The sequence below is a fragment of the Typopeltis vanoorti genome, chromosome 7 (genome assembly GCF_054136105.1).
Source record: "Typopeltis vanoorti isolate ZY-2024b chromosome 7, IOZ_Tvanoo_1.0, whole genome shotgun sequence".
Classification (NCBI taxonomy): domain Eukaryota; kingdom Metazoa; phylum Arthropoda; class Arachnida; order Uropygi; family Thelyphonidae; genus Typopeltis; species Typopeltis vanoorti.
Window position 1 is genome coordinate 78,455,908 of NC_143555.1, and position 20,399 is coordinate 78,476,306.

The 20,399-nt window shown below is 37.4% G+C and overlaps 1 protein-coding gene across 2 annotated transcripts in view; it reads left to right on the forward strand.

Moving 5' to 3' along the window:
• LOC150104801 (sodium- and chloride-dependent glycine transporter 1-like) overlaps positions 1 to 20,399 on the forward strand; it is a 211,450-nt gene that overhangs the window by 176,540 nt on the left and 14,511 nt on the right. For both annotated transcript variants that reach the window (XM_090395361.1, XM_090395360.1), the window contains exon 11: positions 13,545 to 13,644. In XM_090395361.1, the coding sequence (XP_090251487.1) occupies positions 13,545 to 13,644 (100 nt within the window). The remainder of the gene's footprint in view (positions 1 to 13,544; positions 13,645 to 20,399) is intronic.

The window sequence follows — 20,399 nt, forward strand, 5'->3', positions numbered from 1 at the left end:
TTACTTTGAAAAACTGCTAAATGAAACAAGCAGTGATGAGAGCACAATGGTAAAAAACACTGACAAGGCATGCAGTCAGGAATACATATCCATACTTGAAGCAGAAAAAGCCATCAAAGGCTTAAAATGTGGAAAGGCAGCAGGAGTAGATGATATTCAACCAGAAATGCTGAAGTATGGTAGTATAAAAGTCTTACAGTGGCTGCACTGCATAGTTCAGAAAGCCTGGACAGAGGGACAAATTCCCGATGATTGGAGTAGAGCTCTCATAGTACTCATATATAAAAAGGGAAATAAAACTGAATGTGAGAATTACAGAGGTATTTCCCTACTGAGTGTTCCTGGCAAGATCTATGCAAGTATACTTGAGAAACGGTTGAGAAGAATTGTGTAAGAAAAGCTTGGTGAAGAACAAGCTGGATTCAGGCCAAATAGAGGCTGTCAGGATCAGATCTTCACTTTACAACAAATAGTCGAGAAAGCATGGGAATATAACAAAGAACTGTATTTAAGTTTTGTCGATTTGGAAAAGGCATATGACAAGGTGCCAAGAGAGAAGCTATTCAATACGCTACAGTTATATGGTGTCAATGGGGCATTATATCAAGCAATACTTAGTCTTTATTTGAGTTGTAAGTCAGCAGTTAGAATTGAAGGAAGTACAGGAAGATGGTTTAATGTTAAATCTGGTGTGAGACAAGGATGTACATTATCCCCTCTGTTATTCATTACCTTTATGGATCGCATTATGAAGGAAAGTGGTATTAAACATGATATCAAAATTGGAGATGTTAATGTCAGCTCTTTGCTTTATGTGGACGATGTTATACTTCTAAATAAATCCGCTACAAGTTTGCAAGATTCCCTGACTAAATTGAATAACTGTTGTAATAGATATGGTATGAAGGTCAGCATTAAAAAGACAAAGACAATGAAAATAGGTAGAATTGTTGAAAATGTCAACTGTGTTGTGAACGGGGAACCTGTGGAACAAGTAAAACATTTCAGCTACTTAGTCACGATTTTTACTGAAGATGGTAAATTAAATATAGAAATAGACAACAGAATCAGCAAAGCTGGTATGGTGGGAAGTCAATTGAATAAATTCATATGGAATAAGAGAGAAATTAGTCGGAACACTTAATTAGCTGTATACAAGATAGTGTTCAAACCAGTTTTAACTTATGGATCTGAGAGCTGGGGCAGAAGTAAAACACTTGACCAAAGACTAGAGACCACAGATATGAGAGTCCTGAGAAAGATCAGAGGCATGAACAGATGGTATCAATGGCAATATCATATTAAAAACGAGGATATTAGGAAAGAACTTGACATTGTCAGCATCCAGGAATGTGTTAGCAGAGCTAATCTCAGGTGGTATGGTCACTTAAACAGAATGGGCGAAGAAAGATTAGCAAAACAAATGTTCTCTGCCAGGTTGGCAGCAAAACGACCACCCAGAGGAAGACCAAGATATAGGTGGATTGACGGTACGAAGTGCCTTAGACGATAGAAATATAAGATCTGATAATGTTGGAATCTTGACAAGTAACAGACTGATTTGGAGGAAAATTTTACATAGGAAGTTAGTAATGATGTAATTTTTTTCATGTAGTACTATAATATCCTGTACACCCCTTGAGGGTACATGGCAGGAATTTGATGATGATGATATATATATATATATATATACTGGCAATCAGATATAGCTGGCCAATGACTATCACTAATTATAGGCAGCCACCGATGAAGAGACTGGCAAACCAGTACTGTCATCTTTTGGTACCTAACAGATATGTTACTGTTTGAAATGATGTGGGCTCTACAGTTAATTTCCTTGAGTTTACGGGACAAAAACTCACTTGCCCATGCCAAAGATTGACTAACTCAGGAACCAATCGAAGAAAGGCTTAGAATTGCATATTCCAGTCAAGTGAGGATGCAGTTAATGGTTTCTATGTTACTGCCTATTTTCATACCAAAAGAGTGGTAGAAGATTTATATAGGAGTAATCTGCAGAAAGTGTACAGCTGAGCTTAATAACTGAAATTCTGATATTAGGTTTAATTCCACCTTTCATAATGTGGTTCATACACAAACATAGCATGCATCCTTACCTTACACCCAATTTTACATCAAATGGTCTCCCTTCAGTTCTAATTGTAGATTTGCAACTCTAAATCTTCTTCTTCTGCAGCTTCTCCCACTTAAGTGGGGTCACTGTTGATAAGGAGTCCCCTCCACACATTCCTGTTTTGGGCTGTCACCACATCCAAGTTCTTCATCCTCAAGTCCTCTTCTACCAGCTCCCTCCATTTCTTCTTTGGCTGCCCACGCTTCCACCTTCCTTGCACATCCATCTGCATGACCCTTCTTCCCACATATTCGTCCTTCCTCCTCATCACATGACCAAACCATCTCAACCTTGCCTCCTGTATTTTCGCTCCTAAGTTCATAACTTTCACTGCTCCCCTGACATAGTCATTTTTCAGACGATCCTTTCTGGTCACACCGCAGCATCCACCAAAGCATTCTCATCTCTGCTACTTGTATCCTGCTGATGTTATTTTTCCTCAGGGCCACAGTTTCTATAGCATATGTCATAGCTGGCCTCACTACTGTCCTATAGATTTTGCCTTTCAGATTGATCGGCACACTCTTATTGCATAACACTCCAGCCATCTCCCTCCAGTTCCTCCAACCCGCTTGTATCCTGCATCCCACTTCCTTCTCAGCTCCTTCATCTTCTTCCACTGTTGAACCTAAGTATCTAAAGTCTGTCACCTTCCTGATGACATTTCCTTCCAGCTCCAGATCTGTCTCCTGTCCGCCGCCCACTGTGCAACACATATATTCTGTCTTACTTCTGCTCACTCTCATACCTCTCTCTTCCAGTACTTTTCTCCATCTTTCCAGTTTAGTTCCTGCTTCTTATCTCGAATCTGCACACAGCAAGATGTCATCTGCATATAACGTTGTCCAAGGCGCACCTTCTCTCACCTCCTCTGTTACCACCTCCATCACAATATTAAACAGAAACGAACTTAATGCTGACCCTTGATGCAAGCCAACTGTTACTTGAAAACTTTCTGTCTGTCCTAGACAGGTCCGAACACTTGTCTTCACATTTCTGTACATTTCCCGCAACAACCTGACACATTTCTCCGGCACCTTCTTCTTCCTCAGACACCTCCAGACTTCTTGCCTTAGCATTCTGTCGTATGCTTTCTCCAGATCAATAAATGCCAGATGTAGCTCCCTTTGTTTCTCTCGAAACTTTTCCATCATCTGCCGTAACTCAAAGATAGCATCTGTTGTTGATCTACCAGGCGTGAAGCCAAATTGTTCCTTTGTAATCTCCACCTCCTTCCTCAGTCTACCATGAAGAACCTTTTCTAGGATTTTCATTGTGTGGGACATCAACTTTATTCCTCTGTAATATTTACAGTCTTGTGCACCCCCTTTACCCTTGTAGATGGGGACAAGAGTACTCTCCCTCCATTCCTTGGGTATATTTTCCTGTTGGCAAACTTTCATGAAGGTCCCCCAGCATGTCAATTCTCTCTTCCCCCAGTGCCTTCCATGCCTACACTGGAATTCTGTCGGGGGGCCCACCGATTTTCCATTCCTCATCCTCTTCATGGCCTCCGTCACTTCCACTCTACTGATGTTCTGCACCAACCCCTCAGAAGGCTGCCCATCTCCTCTGTGAGTCCTTGCATTTTCCTCATTGAAAAGTCCCTCAAAGTATATTTTCCATCTGTTTCTTATGTCCACATCCCTCGATAATACTCTTCCTTCAGCGTCTTTGATCTGCCTCACATGTAAGATGTCCTTTGCTGCTTTATTTCTACATTTCGCTAGTTGGTAAATTTTTCTCTGTCCTTCCTTTGTTTCTAATTGATCATACAGATCTTGATATGCCATGGCCTTTGCCTGTGCCACAACTCTCTTGGCTTCTTGCTTTCTCTCTCTGTCCTCTTCCACTCTTGACTCATCCCACTTCTGCTTTGCCTTCCTCTTAGCTGTCACTGCCACTGTGCATTATTATTCCGCCACCAACCCTCCTTCTGCTCTCTAATCTTTCCAGATGTCTCACCAAGCACCTCGATTGTATAGCTCAGGATTACTTCTGAATTATGTTTCCACCAATCTTGTACACTTTCCAGTCCATCCGAAATCCTCTCTAACACCCTCTCCCTAAAACGATTCCTCACACTCTCCTCTTTTAAGCGAAACCACTTAATTATCTTCATCCTATGGCATCCAGAGGTTCTTATCTTCAATCTTATTTTAAAGTCTGCGCACAGCAGTCGGTGTTGCTGTGCTACTTGATCTGTTGGAATTAATTTACAATTTGTCACAACCTTAAGATGTTTTCTTCTAGTCAAAATGTAGTCAATTTGTGAACTGTTGTTACCACTCCTAAATGTTATCAAAGTTCTTCCCTCTTGTAGAAAAACGAGTTCACAATTGCCAGATCAAATCTTTAGATTTGCAACTCTAAATATATAGAGGGATACATAGACTATGTATCCCTCTATATAATGGCTCATTTACTTGATAATTATAACATTTTGAATGCCTTTTCATCTTGCTTTTGTCTTTTACAGATATACTAAACATAAATGTAGATTCTTGTCCATTTGTCTTAAATTGAAACTGATTCTGATAACCATATCGAACCTTACCCCCCCCCCCCCCACCACCCACACACAGGAGAAGTTACTGTTATAGTTTATCTATATATATTTTTTATATCCCCTTCTTAAGTATATATCGTATCTCTTACCGGAGAGTAAAGCCTCTGTTATTTTTATATTTTATTTCTTCTTTATAGATAGATACAGTGAAAGCTAAACTCCTGCAATACTCATTCAATGTGCTTTATGAATTATTTTTATTTATTTTTTATGTTGGGCCCATACCTGAGAGGTGGGTTGAGTGAGAAGGAACTTCTTAATATTTGATTTGAATGACTGTATATATCATATTCCCCGGGGGAACACAACAAGAGGAAGACTGTTCCACAAAACAGTAGTTGCAGGGATGAGGAGGAGAAGAAACTTGTTCTGTAGGTTGCAAGGTGCACTGTGAAGGGATGTTGAGCAGCAGCTGCACATGTCCCAACGAGCTTATTACTAAGTGGGGGAATTATTGATGCTTTTTGAGATGAACAATTTCCAATTTGGAAATGTTTGTAGAATATACATAATGCAGAGACTGATCGTCTGTGCGAAAGTGGGGTGGAGTGAGTTGGTAAGAGATGGTTCATTAATAAGTCTGATTGCTCTCCTCTGTATTGAGTTGAGCACTTGAGGGAGCTCTTCAAAGTGCTGCTCTCACCCCATATGTGAGAGTAGTACTCGATGGTTGAGCAGATTTGTGATTTGTATAAGGTTAACAGCTATTCAGGAGTGAAGTAACATCTTGAGCGACTAGTTTTTTTTGAGGCTGCAATGGTTGTTACGTGTTTATGCCATGAGAGGCTCGATGTCAAGATAATTCCAAGAAGGGGAAATCTCAAATTGTCTGGAAATTTGGGTGTTGTCAAAACTGTTATAGTAGAAAATGGTTCTTTTTTATGAGAAATAAGACAGTATAGTTCGCCCACCGATGTGAGGTCCCTCGATACTTCTGCGCATGTCAGAAAAAGGAGAATCCATTCCGATAATAGGGTAATCAGTCTGTCTTCTGGGATGTAATAATAAACAAACTGAGTTTGTTTATTATTACAGGTCGCTTTTCTTTTACGAACATTGCTGTTTTTAAAGTGTAACTATTTTGCTTGTATAACAGTTGGAAAAATGTACGTAGAGTGTTAATACGTGCAAATACTGCGTTCTACATAAAACGATGTCACTTCGCTCCATGATAAGTTTCCTTTTATTCTGGGACTTTTTAAAACAAAATCCGATTTCATGAAGTATTTTCCTTAAAGTTTCTCTTTTCCAAGGAAAATTAATTTTTTCTTTAAGCACAGGAATCAATTTCGGAACAGTTGGCACTCTTTTCTCGACCACGTAAAATTCGTGAATAGTTCTTCTTATAACGTCTACATCAAAATCATTCAAAGCTACGGTTTCGATGGTTTTCTTTCTCTGGGGCTTTTTTTTTTAGGAAATTTAAATTTTGGCTTACCTTCACCTTTTGATTCCCTATGAATTCTTTTAACATTCGACCCCGATACGCCCGCAATTGCACTTGCACGTTTTATGACTTGAGAAAGGGGAACAAGAAGACGGCCTTCTGACGATTCTTTTTCGCAGAATGTCAGCACATTATTCAATATTCTTTTGCAAGAGCTACTGAAACGTGTAACAATAGAACTTGTTGACTGTACTGGATCCATCATACAAATTAATAATAAAAAAATAATGCAAAAAGAGAACAACAAAAATCAAGCTAGTACTAGTACAGCGACAGACAAGAAAGCACGTGATTTCGCATGTTGGTGACCAATTCGTACATCCTTCATTTCTTTCTCCCCTTCAGCATGAATCGACCATTCTTGGCACCAAGCCAAGAAGGGATCTAGAAATGATGGGCGAACTATACTGGGTTTTATTAGCATTGAAAATTGACTAGGTTATCTGAAACCCCCATTGGAGGATGTCTTAGAGGTCAGAATTAAGGGCAGTAGTGGTTGATGTTTTGTAGGTTGACGTGAGTTGTGTGGAGTAAGGTTTTCATAAGAAAGGGAGGAGTGCAATGTGCTGTCGTCTGCAAAACTGTGTATTGGGTTGGAGGCAAGCTGAGGTAGGTCATTGATATATAGGAGAAAGAGAGTTGGTGAGAGGATAAGGAACCATCCACTACCACACATAGTGTGCATCCAAACAGAAAGCTGGCAATCCAACTACAGAGGTCTTTAGATAGACCAAACAGTGGCAGCTTGCTTAGCAAGCCCTTGTGCCAGACCTGGTCAAACGCCTTGGAGATATCAAGTGCAACTGCTTGAGATTCACCAAACTTCTCCATGGCATTTGTCCAGAGGTGGGTGACATATGTGAGCAGATCTCCTGTTGATCGGCAGCAATGGGATCCATACTGGCAGTCATTTATTAGATGGGTAGCTTCAAGGTGATGTAGGAGTTGGGAATTGATGACTTTTTCCATTACTTTGGACAGGACTTCGGTAAGTGAGATGGGGCAGTAGTTGGACGGCAGTGACTTGTCACCCTTCTTGGGAATGGGTTGAATATAGGCCAATTTCCAGGTGGGATAGATACCAGTGGAGTAAGACAGTATATATAGACAACATAGCACAGGAGTCAGTTCTGGTGCACAAACCTTCAGGACAATTGGAGGAATGCCATTAGGGCCAGGAGACTTTTTTGTGCCTAATTTGGATAGTATTTTATTACTGATCTCTTTCTGGCAAAAGGATATAGTGGGCATCTGGAATGGTTGGGGGACATTTGCCATTGTCAATTATGCATACATTGAAAGCAAAGTGTGAGGCCAGGAGATTGGCCTTTTCTGTAGGTGATAATGCAATGGAGCCATCTGGGGTGGAAACAGTGTTGGGCAGAAGTTATGACCGTTGCTTTGGTGAGAGAACAAAAGGCTCAGCTGCTGTTTGGACAGGCTGCTAATTTCTTGCTTTTTGCTTTTTTGAACTCTGTTTTGGAAGTATTGTTTTTTTTTTTTTTTTGCATTTATTTCTGGCTTGGGTATAAGCTCTAAAGGAGGATGGAGTTCTTGATTTGAGCCAGTAATGGTATGTTTGGTTTTTCATTTGTACAGCCTTGCCATATTTTTTGGAAAACCAGGGTTTAGTTAGGGAATGGCAGGTCAGAGTACTGTGGGGAATATTTGTTTCTATGCCAGTGAGGATTACTTTGGTTATAAGTTCGGTGCATGTATTTGGGTTGGAATGTCAGAAGCAATAGTCTGACCATGGGAATGAGGCATAGAAATTGCAGAGGCTGTTCCGCTTGGCACTGTTATAATGCCAAACTACTCTTGTATGGGGAGTGGTTGTGTACGTGTTGCATGGGGGGGGTGGAGAGCACTAGGTTGTGGTCAGAATTGCCTAGGGACCCTCTACATTCACTGTGTATTTGGAAGAGTCATTGTCAGGAAGAGATCTGGGGGTATTTGGGGAGTAGTTTTGGTTATCAGGTATTCTGGTTGACATCTGAACGAGTTATGTAAGGTCATTAGTGATGGCAAATGTTTCAGCATCTCTGCCTGCAAGAGTTGTACAACTGGAGGAGGAAAACCAGTTGGTGTTGTGCACATTACAATCTCCTAGAAGGATGATTTCGCTGTTGGGAAGTGGAACTGGAGAAAGTCAATTTTTAATATCCTTCTTCGGATATTAAATCCAAAGAAGGTCAAAGTTTGATGATTCTAGGTTGGGTGTTCTCTGGCAAGGTATGTTGGAGCAGATGTTTGCACAGATGGGGCAAAAGGAGTTAAAGAGTGTGTAGTTTGGAAGGTTGAGATGAATAATGCTGGGGGAGGTGAGATTTGAGTTTCTGCCAGAAAGCATATGTGGGGTTTGGTAGATTGAAGGTGGTAGTGGACACTATTAAGGTTGGAGTTCAGGCCACAGATGTTGAAGTGATATATAGGGTTTTGTGAGTCATATGTTTGACCGTAGGGGTCTTGCACATTTCCTATGCAGTGCCTGCATGCTGGTCATCGTCAGGTGCCATCATTTCGGACCCATAAATAAACGAAAGGATGGAACAAACTTTCATGATGGCTGCTAGTGGCATTACTTGGTTTTTGCATCAATTTAACTTGTCTGTAGTCAATGATCCAACTGTAGCCACCATTTTTGCATTTTTCTGCAAGTTGTCTTCGAAGCTGGCGTCCTTGTTCCCTTTGTGCAAATGTTAAATCTGGTCGAGCACGTATGCACGATTGGGGACAAGTGTCTTTGAACTTATTGTTGATTGCTGTTTATTAGTTTTGATGTGCTTGTTGGTGAGTAGCAAATCACTTTTATGAGGCGTGGAAAGTTCGTTCCGTTCTTTCTTTTACATTCTTCCATTAATTTGATGTTTTCTTTTAGTGCTTTTCCATTTTCCTTTGGAAAGTTCAAAATAATGGCATTGAATTTTTTTTTTTTTTGACCTCCATCGAGTCATGCACCAGTGATGCAATTAGGTCATGGAGTTCATTTGTGGGGAAATGTGAACTTGCGTTTTGAGACATGGGGTGCTTGTTCGTCATTGGCTTTTGTTGCCACCATCTTTGCTTTGCACGTAGGCATAGCGGGCACTTGCATGTGGCTGATTTTTAGATCGCAATATATAACTGATTTAATGCACTAAAAGTACTCACAGGTTGTGCTGAAGTTATCTGCTTCTTAATCTTAACCCACTGTTAAGATTTCCGTTTTATTGTTTAATTTTGATGGAAAACTCTTGCAGTAGCGATAAAATGCTGGAGCACTAGTTTATAGTAGCTTACTCACAGATGCCAGGATGAAGGGGTGGTGGTGGTGGCAAAGGGAGGTTTCAAGAGTGGATATGGTGTTCACATTATTTATCAGGTGAATTATTATTATGGAAACCTCTGTAGTCATCTAGCATCAATCAATACCATGAGTTAATGAACTGTTGGGTAAAGAGGATGACCAAAGATGGAAACCGATTAACATGCATCTGCGTATGTACGAAGAATAGATGAAGAGAGTAGGAGTAAAATGGATAAAGAGCATGGGAAGAAAAGAGGAGTGGGTCTAATGCAGTAGTGATGAGATGCATCAAGTAGAATAGAATCCAGACTAGAAAAACAACAGGTATAATAAATAATGAGCAATTGAAATATAGAATGAAGTGGCCAATCAGTTTCAAAAGAATTTAACCATGTGCAAGCAAGAATAATTAAGAAAAAGTGACTAGGGTAGTAGTAAGGCAACTACAGCAAAAGATGATAGTGATATTATTTATAATCGTTTAAAGATAGCAGCAATAGGATTATGATAAGCACTGTTAATTCAGAATTAAAGCAACACCAGTCTTCAACAAAGCATTTTTATATATATATATATTGCATAATGGCAGCAAGTCAAGATGCTGTTCTGCTTTATGTGGTGAAAGGTTTTATAGTACACGAGTTATTAGCCCAAAATTGCTGTTATCATTACCATTAAATTCCTGATGGTGATGCATATGTACCCTCAAGTGGTGTATAGGAGTTAGTGATAACACACTTTTCATATAGTACTAACTTCCTGTTGACAATTTCCCTTCAAATTAATCATTTATTGTCAGCATCCCAATGTTGACAAATCTTATATTTTGGCCTTCTAAAACATGTCTTACTGCATCAGTCCACCTAAATCTCTAATATTTCCTCTCCAATGACATCCCTTGCCTCAACAATGGATCTCAGTGGCTCTCCTGCTTATATAATTTTGGGAGTTCATAAATTATTGGTATCAAGGTGTGTCTTGATACAAGAAGTTTTTTGGTGTCTTAGCATTTTTAAATGAAATTATTGGTCTTATTATGGAAATAATCCATTGGGTCATTATGTAGTCTTAGTTGTTTGTATGATTCAGGAGGAACCATTAGAAGGTGGGATTGCAAAAGGTCAGAAATCCCCTTTCAGCTCTCCACATTCCTTAAAAGGATATGTGGAGAACCGAATATATATATATATGAGAATTATGCCTTGCCTTTTTTGATCTTTTTTTTTATGGCTGCAGAACAACATTTCTGAAGGGAAGTTATAGTTTGACCATCATCATCTGAAACTCATTCTTGAGAAGCCTTTATAAAGGTTCTGCATATCCTTGATGGGGTTTCCAACTAAAGGGCATTGTCAGTACTTGAATTAGTCAAACACCAGCTAAACTGCAATCTTTGTGCATCAAAATCTCAACTCTTATGTTTTTGTCAATAATAAAAACCTTCATTGTGGGATGCTCACACTAACCATTATTGATACAATGCCTGTCATTCTGTTCTTTAAATGCATTCACCAAGTAATAAATGTACTTTTACTCATACTTACCAAACTTCCAGTGATAACCTCTTTTTTGATCCTGCCTAGGGTTACCATATCAGCATTTATGCGGACATGTCTGCATTTTGATAATGAAAATATCTGTATATTTTTCATGTAGGCCTACTCTTGTTTCATAAGACTTATGATGACACTTAAATCTCATATTTTTGTGTGTTCTAATAAGCATACTCATGACATCTAATTAATGAAAAGCTTACAAAGGTAAAGATTTCAAACATATGTATTTATTTTCGTGTTAGATGTTTGTGTCTAGAACGAGTTGGTCAGGCGATGGGGTGTGCAGCATTTTAGAATATGGTAACTCTAATCCTGCCTTTAAAAAAAAAAAAAAAATCAGCTAACTTTTTATTCCTGTATAGGGAGCAGGTAAGGCCATTTTAGCCCTATCTAACTTTTGGAAACTGAGTGGGCAATAAAATCTCCACTGGTAGCCAATCAGAGATAGCTGGCTCAAGACTATCACTACTTTAAGCAGCCTGCAGTGAAGAGATGACTGACAAGTGCTGCCATCTTGTGGCTCCTACTCCTAACACAAAATTTTTAATGTCTGAAATAGTGTGGGTTCTATGGTCGATTTTTCTTAGTTTCCGGGAGAAACCCGCTTACCCATGCCAGAGATAGACTAACTCGTAAACTGGTTGAAAAAAAGCTTAGAAAAAGTTCCTCTAGTCAGCGACTATACTTAAAATTAAATCTATCTTGTGATAATGGGCTTGTATGTTTGTCAAAATCTGCTCAAGATGAGCATGATAGCTGAGTTCACAGAACTTGCCTTGATTGTTTTTTTTTTAAATCCCAGTGCATAACTTTGCACTTTAGTACATGGATTTGGTAGAAATTATCCTTATCCCAAACTCAAGTCTATTTAGATAATCCTGCAGGATCTCTGTATCATTTTTATTAACTATTACTCATCCAGAGTAGAATTCTAATCTACAACTTGTTGGTCAGAGAGCAGCTAAGTTATCCACTAGAACAACCAGGCCAGCAGGTTTATAGAGAATTTCCTCACTTATTGTTCCAAGTAAGATTTGTACAAGCCTTCTTAAGAAGAGACATGGAGAAAAACAAGTTTGGTTCAGGCCAAATAAAGGTTGTCAGGATCAGAATTTCACTTGTCTTGCATTATCTTAATGCAAAGATCTGTATTAAGCTTTGTAGATCTTGGAAAAATAATATATCCACTGTTATTCATCATCTATATGGATAACATTATGAAGGAAGGAAAGTGGCAATAAGTATGGAAATAAATAATAGAATCAACAAAGCTAATATATGGGGTACCAGCTGAATAAATTAGGGATCAGAAATATTATCCAAAATACTAAACTAGAAGTATACAAGACACTGTTCAGTTTTAACTTTTAGATGTCCAAGACTGGTTAAAAGTACAACTGTTGATCAAAGACTAGAGATTATAGATATGAGAGTTTGAGAAAAATTAGGGGAGTGAACATATGGCATCAGTGACAGAGTCATATTAAAGATAAAGACGTTAGAAAATACATCAGCATTCAAGAATGTGTGAGCAGAGCTAATTTAAAGTAGCATGATTACTTATACAGAATGTGAGAGAAGGAAGGTTAGAAGGATAGGTTTAATACCAGGATGGTAGAAGAAAGACCAAAATGAAGATCTGACAGCATAGAAGTCTTGACAAATAACAGAGTAATTTGAAGGGAAACTAGTAACAGCGTAAACTTATTCATATAGTTGTATTTTGCAAAATGATGTTTCTTGTTACAGAACAGCAGAATTACTGCCAGGCCTTGATAAAAAAAAAAAATTGAGATTATTTAACTGGCCACATTAGCTTTGGAGATGAGAAACACTGGTATACACTATTGCAGAAGGAAAGAAAAGAGATATTTTTAATGATTTAAGCAGGATCCAAAAACTTAACTATGATTAAGGAAATATTAAATTTCTTCTATACAATTGATACTTGAACTACATGGGGTTAGGGGTGCCCCCCACCTCCACACACACACACATGCAATCAAAAATCTGTGTATAACTTTTGATTTCCAAAAAACTAAATTAGTAATAGCCTTCTGACTAGAAGCCTTACCAATAATATAGACAGCCGATAAACGCATTTTGTTTGTTATATGTATTATATACTGTATTCTTACAGTAAAGTAGGCTAGAGAAAAAAATTAAGAAAATCATAAGGAAGCAAAAATACATTTACCATACTGTACTGTATTTATCAATAATGTAAGTTTATGTCATCTGTCTGTCAGTGCCTACATAAATATTGTCTTATATGATACAAAACACTGTAGATGTTATACATATTATTAACACTAGCCATCAAAAATGAAAAGATAATGTGAAAAAGAAATTTATATTTATTTACATGTTCATGCATTGATAATTGAAAAAAAAAATAAAATCAGTGTATAAGTGAACCCGTGCAGTTCAAGGGTCAACTGTATTTTATTATTCAGAAATAGTGATAATTATTATGACTATAGCAGTTACTAGAATTTATTAAACCATATTCCTCAATTCTGTTTTTTTTTTTTTTTTTTTTTTTCTTTAAGGGAGGAATGTATGTTCTTCAATTAATGGACTGGTACAGTGCAACTTTTTCTCTTATGATCATTTCGCTATTGGAAACGTTTGTTATTGGCTGGGTTTATGGTAAGTGATTTAATTAAATCATTAATATCTTGATGTAAAACTTTTTAAAATTTAGGTTTTTAACATAATTTCCTTATTGGAAATATGAGATGTAGTGCATTAAAAGATTTATTGCAAGTACAGTTATACATCATGACTGTTTAGAAAGAATGATTTATTAAATTTTAGTATACTAAACAGATCTGAAAGTATATATTTGCAGGCTGTCATCCAATCCTAGACTTATAGTCAGAGTTAGATATACTGAACAGATCTGAAAGTATATATTTGCAGGCTGTCATCCAATCCTAGACTTATGAGTCAGAGTTAGATAACTGGGAAGCCACCTCTACATACCTTTTGAGGAATGTGGAGAATAGACTGGCCTCCTGAGTTAATATCCCACGTAATATGATGGTGTGTGCTGTTAGTAGGTATCTACTGTATACTGAACAAACAAACAAGAATGGACTCCTAGTTAGCTGACAAAATTTGTATTCTACATCAGCTTAAACAAGAAACAAACATGACATGCCTCCTAGGGCATCCCACTGTTTTTGTCAAAGAGCCAGGACAAACAGTGAAAAGTCAGCTACTGGAACAAAATGTAGGGAAATGTTATATTTGTCAAATCACTAAATAAAAACCAAGGGCTGATATTAAATGACATAATGAAATTGCTTATTAAATCTTTTAACATATCAGAGATTTCAACTTTGCCAACAATCTCCTTCTGTTGTTAACTGCAGACAGCTAATGCATGCCATGTGATTTTACATTTATTAGTTAGCATGTTAAACTTTGTGATCTGTGTATTTATATTTTTGATGTTTAAGTCCTGAAGAAGCCAGTTTTGTTTTAGGTGGTGAAACTAGTGGGTATTTTACATATTGTAATGACTGATAAATTCTTGTTGTTAATGAATATTTTAGTTGTAAAACTTATTCTATTTGTCATGTTGTACCATCATTTTTTATTTTAAATGATGTTTTATATAGGAAAGAACTTGACATTGTCAGCATCCAGGAATGCGTTAGCAGAGCTAATCTCAGGTGGTATGGTCACTTAAATAGAATGGGAGAGGAAAGATTAGCAAAACAAGTGTTCTCTGCCAGGTTGGCAGGAAAACGACCCAGAGGAAGACCAAGATATAGGTGGATTGATACGGTACAAAGTGCCTTAGACGATAGAAATATAAGATCTGATAATGTTGGAGTCTTGACAAGTAACAGACTGATTTGGAGGAAAATTGTAGATAGGAAGTTAGTAATGATGTAATTTTTTCATGTAGTACTGTCATATCCTGTACACAAGGCAGGAATTTGATGATGATGAACTTATTCTATTTAAAGTGAGACTAATTTGGAAAGTAGTTGTTGAGAGGAGATTAGTAGTAATTTTGTCATAGTATCCTGTACATTTGATGATAACAAAAGAGAAAAGATTAATTAAACTAAACTAATTATATTAGTAATATCAAGTGACATCTGAGTAGAAAAGATAGAAACTGAATGATGAAATCAATCTATTACTGCTGCATGCGTAGGAGTTAGGGAGTATTAGCGGCCATATGAAATAACTTATAGAATGTTGCTGTATATATCTATAATAATTATAAATGTGTTTAGAACAATAACTTCCCACATTTTGGAAATAGGCATGCATTAATTAAAAGTATTTTAGGATGGGTGGCAAAGGACTTCAACTTCCAATAAACAAGTAGCTCTATTTGTAGTGACTTCTTTTATAACAGTTTTACTGAATTCTGTATCCAGTGATATGCTTTGCAAAAGTCTCCAGACTTTTGCAAAGCATATCATTGGATACAGAATTGTATACAGAAATAAGATATGCTTTGCAAAAGTCTGGAGACTTTTGCAAAGCATATTCACGTTTTTCTGTTCTAATTTCTGCCATCCTATTTGTACAGAATAGCAGAGGTTGCAAAAACAGTGGAATTAGTAGACACTAGACTTGTTTTGGATTTATGGCTAAAGAGACCACTGTATTTTGTCTGTTAATTGCATGACTTCTGGCCAGTTTGCCTGAGTTTCTGAGAAAAATAAACCATACTACCTCACCTTCAGCTGAAAAATGCTTAATAAAGGTTCTTTGCATTCTAGATGAAATTTGAACTCGGATCTTCCCAACCAAAGAGCATCATTGAGAGAAGCAGATGCTGGTTACTGATTTAAAAGTAGTATTGTTATGTCGTTACTTTCTCTATATTATACCTTGTTCTACCTCTAAATAGCCCGCTTTCTAATCTACTGTTGTGCCTTTAAAATGTTAATTCAGATCTATTTCCTCTTTGGATATTGGCAAAATTTTTAATATGTTGCTCCAGCCAATATCCTATAACAGAAGAGACTCTTGTTCGGGGAAACAATTCCAAATTCAAAAGCATATACGCAACATTCAATCCTATAATCTCGCCTTGTAGATTCAGTTAGCCGTCGTGACCTGAATCTCACTTAAACAATAATATCTAATTCCTTCCCACCAAAAGGTTCTATTTCATAAGCAGTGGTCTGAATTCGTAATCAGGCATAAGGTACAAAACATGTTTATTAGAAAAGCATAAAACATTTACAGTTAAGAAAATTCAAATACTCAATCTAAGTTAAGGTTCATACTAAATCACAACAATGAATTTGAGTAAGCTAAATCCTTCAATTGCGAAAAGATAAGATTTAGTGTAAGCATAACACTACTAGGATATAATTCCTTTCACAAGTTATTCACAGAACACTTTCATTGATACTCTATCAATAATCATCTTGATTCTAAATTTCATTAGTCAAGCCTAGCCATTCTCAATCAAAATACTGCCTATCAACAGTTCTTCTTTGTTCCACGTGCTCTTAACTAATTCAATCAAATTCTCGTTTAAAACTTCTCTATTAGTGTCCTTTAGTTTACAGTATACATAGATTTCTTATTCTTCTAAGCAATTTTTAACATAGAATGAAAAATCTTTACATTAGCGGATCCTTTCAGATTTCTTGCTGCCATTTCATGTAGATCTGGATTACCTTGCTGTATATTTATCGGCCGTCTTTGCACCTGGCGATGCACTACGCTTTTCTTTGAATCTTTTCCAGACTGTGGCATGCTGTCTACCGCTCTGCAGGAAACTTTCTCCGATGGGACATTCTGCTAAGGCTCGATTCTGCATAGGCCGTCATATTGCGATCAGCTTCACTTGGAAATCTTTCAAGCATTCTCAAGAAAAAAACCCGTCATCACCGTTGTCGACCCACTGCTCTCTCTCACGAATCCCCCGACAAAACCTCCTAAAACTGGATATTACATCCCTTATGTAATATCCCTATGTAATATATGTCGCCAAATTGAAGCCTTTGGTTCTTCATATAATTAATAATTTATTAGGACACCTTCTTGGCAATTCTCATAGTAGGGTATATAAGTATATGTAAGTTCTGTTTGCTACAAACTTGGTATTTCTAGGTCTACCTACTCACTGATGAGACCTCAATAAAGGTTGAAACTGGTCTGGGCAGTGACCTTCTCTCACTCATAATGTAGAACAGTAATACAGCTCCTAGGAGCTGGGTTTCACATTATGGGGAAATATCAAGAATAGTGAACTGGTGTGTTGTGAAATTAAAGAGAACAGCAGCGTCTCATGAGGAAATGCTGCAGAGGTGTAGTGTGTTTTTAAAATGGAATGTTAATGAAGGAGAAGAGGCCAATGCTTATCATTTTTGAGTCAAGTAGGCAAAGATTCTGATTTTGAAATATGTGATGTTTTGAATAAAGAAAGTGAGTGGCCCATCAAAAGAATTGGCACTTTTGGTAATGAAGTCGATGTGGAGATTAAGCATAATGTAGACATAATTTCTTAACAACCACAGAATCCCATATTAAATTTTATTTAATACATTGTTAGATTCCAAAGCCCAACTGGCTTCTGGCAGGATCTCTTCTACAACAATAATTTCTCATTTATCTGATTGTACTGAAAATTATTTTGCCAGTTAACTGAATGACCTTTAAAAAAACATTGTTTTTTTTAAAGGTCTTATAATTAAGAAATCACTCTTTTACATGTGGAGCAATCCCTAAGTAAAACTGAAAATGTTTATATTTTTTTGTTATTCTATTCAGAAGTATTTGTAATTGTAGCAATACCTTTGTCTGATGGCAGTGTTTCTCAAACTTCAGATAACCACGAACCCCCTTATCAAAATAATAAAGTATATCTCATTATTTGAATTTATATGTTCATGTAAACAAAAAATATGATTTATTTTTAATTGAACAAAATTTGGAATAGGTTCTTCATTTCCCGTCCATGAAAATCCACATTTCAACTAATTCATATTATTATTATTACGAGCGACTCCAAGGAGTCCTTATCGAGGGAGGCCCTAAACATCATGTCCATCACAGCTATTCAACATTCACACGGTATCTATCATACTTTGCCTTGAACTCATTCACTGTCATAGCACCCACAACAGACTCTGGCAGCTTATTCCACTCATTCACCACTCTAAAAGTAAAAAACCCAGCTCTAACCCCTTACTAACCACACTCTTGCCCAGCTTCCATGGATGCTCCGGAGTCCTCCTCCCACCAGTCCTGTTCACAAAAATATCCTCTGAATTAATCCTGTAGAAACCCTTCAGCAATCTTTTTCTGCCTATCAACCAATTTCTGCAACCCACAAATCTTCAACCTGTTTTCATAAGGTTCATTCCATAGACCTGCTATCATCTTGGTCACTCGCCTGTGGATCCTCTCAGCCTCCTCCCCATCAAGAAGAAACCTAGGTAACCATATCTCGGCACAGTAATCAAGATGGGGTTTTATCAAGGCTCGATACAGAGGAACAACAACTTGCTTATCTCTGCTCGTCAAAGTATTCAAGTGATTTGATGAGCTGATTTAGCCACTTTTGCGATGTGCCCCCCTAAACTTCAACTCCCTATCCACCAACACTCCCAAGTCTCTGGCCTTCTCAATCTCCTGGAGTACAGTTCCACCAATGTGATATACTGCTGCTGATCTTTTCACCCCAAAATGCATAACCTTACATTTTGCCACATTAACTTGACATCCATTTTCTCCTTAGCCCATACCTCCAATCCATCCTGCAAAATTTTGACATCATCTGCATTCACTATTGCCCTACCCAACTTAGCGTCATCAGTGAACAAATGAACCATTTCTCTCAGATCCTGCTCTATATCGTTAATGAACAAATTAAACAGCAATGGTCCAAGAACAGAACCCTGCGGCACACCACTAGTCACAGGCCATCTTTTGGACTCTACTCCTGAGTAAACTACTCTCTGGTATCTCTCCATCAACCATCTTCCTATCCATCCCCATATGTTGCAGTTTACGGATTAGACTTCCATGTGTATCCTGTCAAAGGCCTTAGCCAGGTCCAGCAGTATCACTGTAAATCCATTACCTTTATCCAGTTCAGCTGTCACCGTGTTATAAAACTTGAGCAAGTTACTGAGGCATGATCTACCCTTCACAAAACCATGCTGTCTCCCATATAGTATCTCATTTTCATCAATCCATTCCTGTATTTTACCCTTGACTACTTTCTCCAAGACTTTGACCCTCCTGATATGCTGAGCAGTCGGTAATTTGCAACAGTAGTCTTGGATCCTCCTTTATGTAGTGGAACTATTTTCCCTTCTTTCCACCCCTTCGGGACTAAACCAGACCCAAGACTCAGATTAAACAATAAGGTCAAGGGCACTGACAATTCTTTAGCCACTTCACGTAAGACCCGTGCTGATATACCATCCAATCCCACAGATGTATTCATATTAAGGTTCTGTAATAGACTATTCACTTCCACTTCATTCACCACAATTCCCATATAAACTAATGGTTCCTTCAACGTAACCACCAGGATGATATACTCTGCAAAGTGCTCACTCAATAATTCCACTATATCGACTGATTCAGTAACTTTCCTATCATCGGCGTTCCTTAAAATCATTCTGCCATGTACAGTTTTTCTTTTACTAGCAGCATATTGAAACATCATACATACGAAGATTTTTTCATATTCTTCCTAGTTGGTTCTCTAGAGAGCAGCGCTTCCCAAACTGTGTTAGTTTTGTTGAGGGGGGGTGTGTGTGAAATAATAAAAACAAATTTAAATGTTATCTATATAAAAATATAGATAATGTGCAATATTCGCTGTGTATGTTTTGTATTAAATATAATAAATATTTTAATAATATATGTCTGTAGTAAGATTTTTTTTTTTTTTTTTGATGGGGGCCTTTTCATCCATATGTTTGGGAAGCACTACTCTAGAGATGTCAAATGTCACTCCATTATCAATTGCATTTGATCCAGATACAATGTCAACATTTTCTTGTATTTGCTATATTGCTCTCTTTTGTGTGTTTTATAAATCTGGTCTTTTAACCAATGATCCATACTTAAGAATTTGAAAGCTAAAAAAATTACTCAAATATAACTCCCACTTTTTTCCCAAAATTAAAGCTAAAAAATCATGGTGCGAAATATATGCAGAAGTTTTCAGGCAAAACCATATGTTGCACCGGCAATATATGGTTTTGCTCGAGTCTACACAGCAGTTTCTGTTGGAGGGGAAATGTGATTCATTAGTTAGTGCCGTTTTTATCCCAGTTGTCTCTAAATTGCACTATTTGTTGAGAAATATATTACACAGACTGCAAAGGTCTCTGTACCTTATTCAGTGATACAATAAAACTACTTTTTTTTTTTTTTTTTTTGTATATTCAGTATAG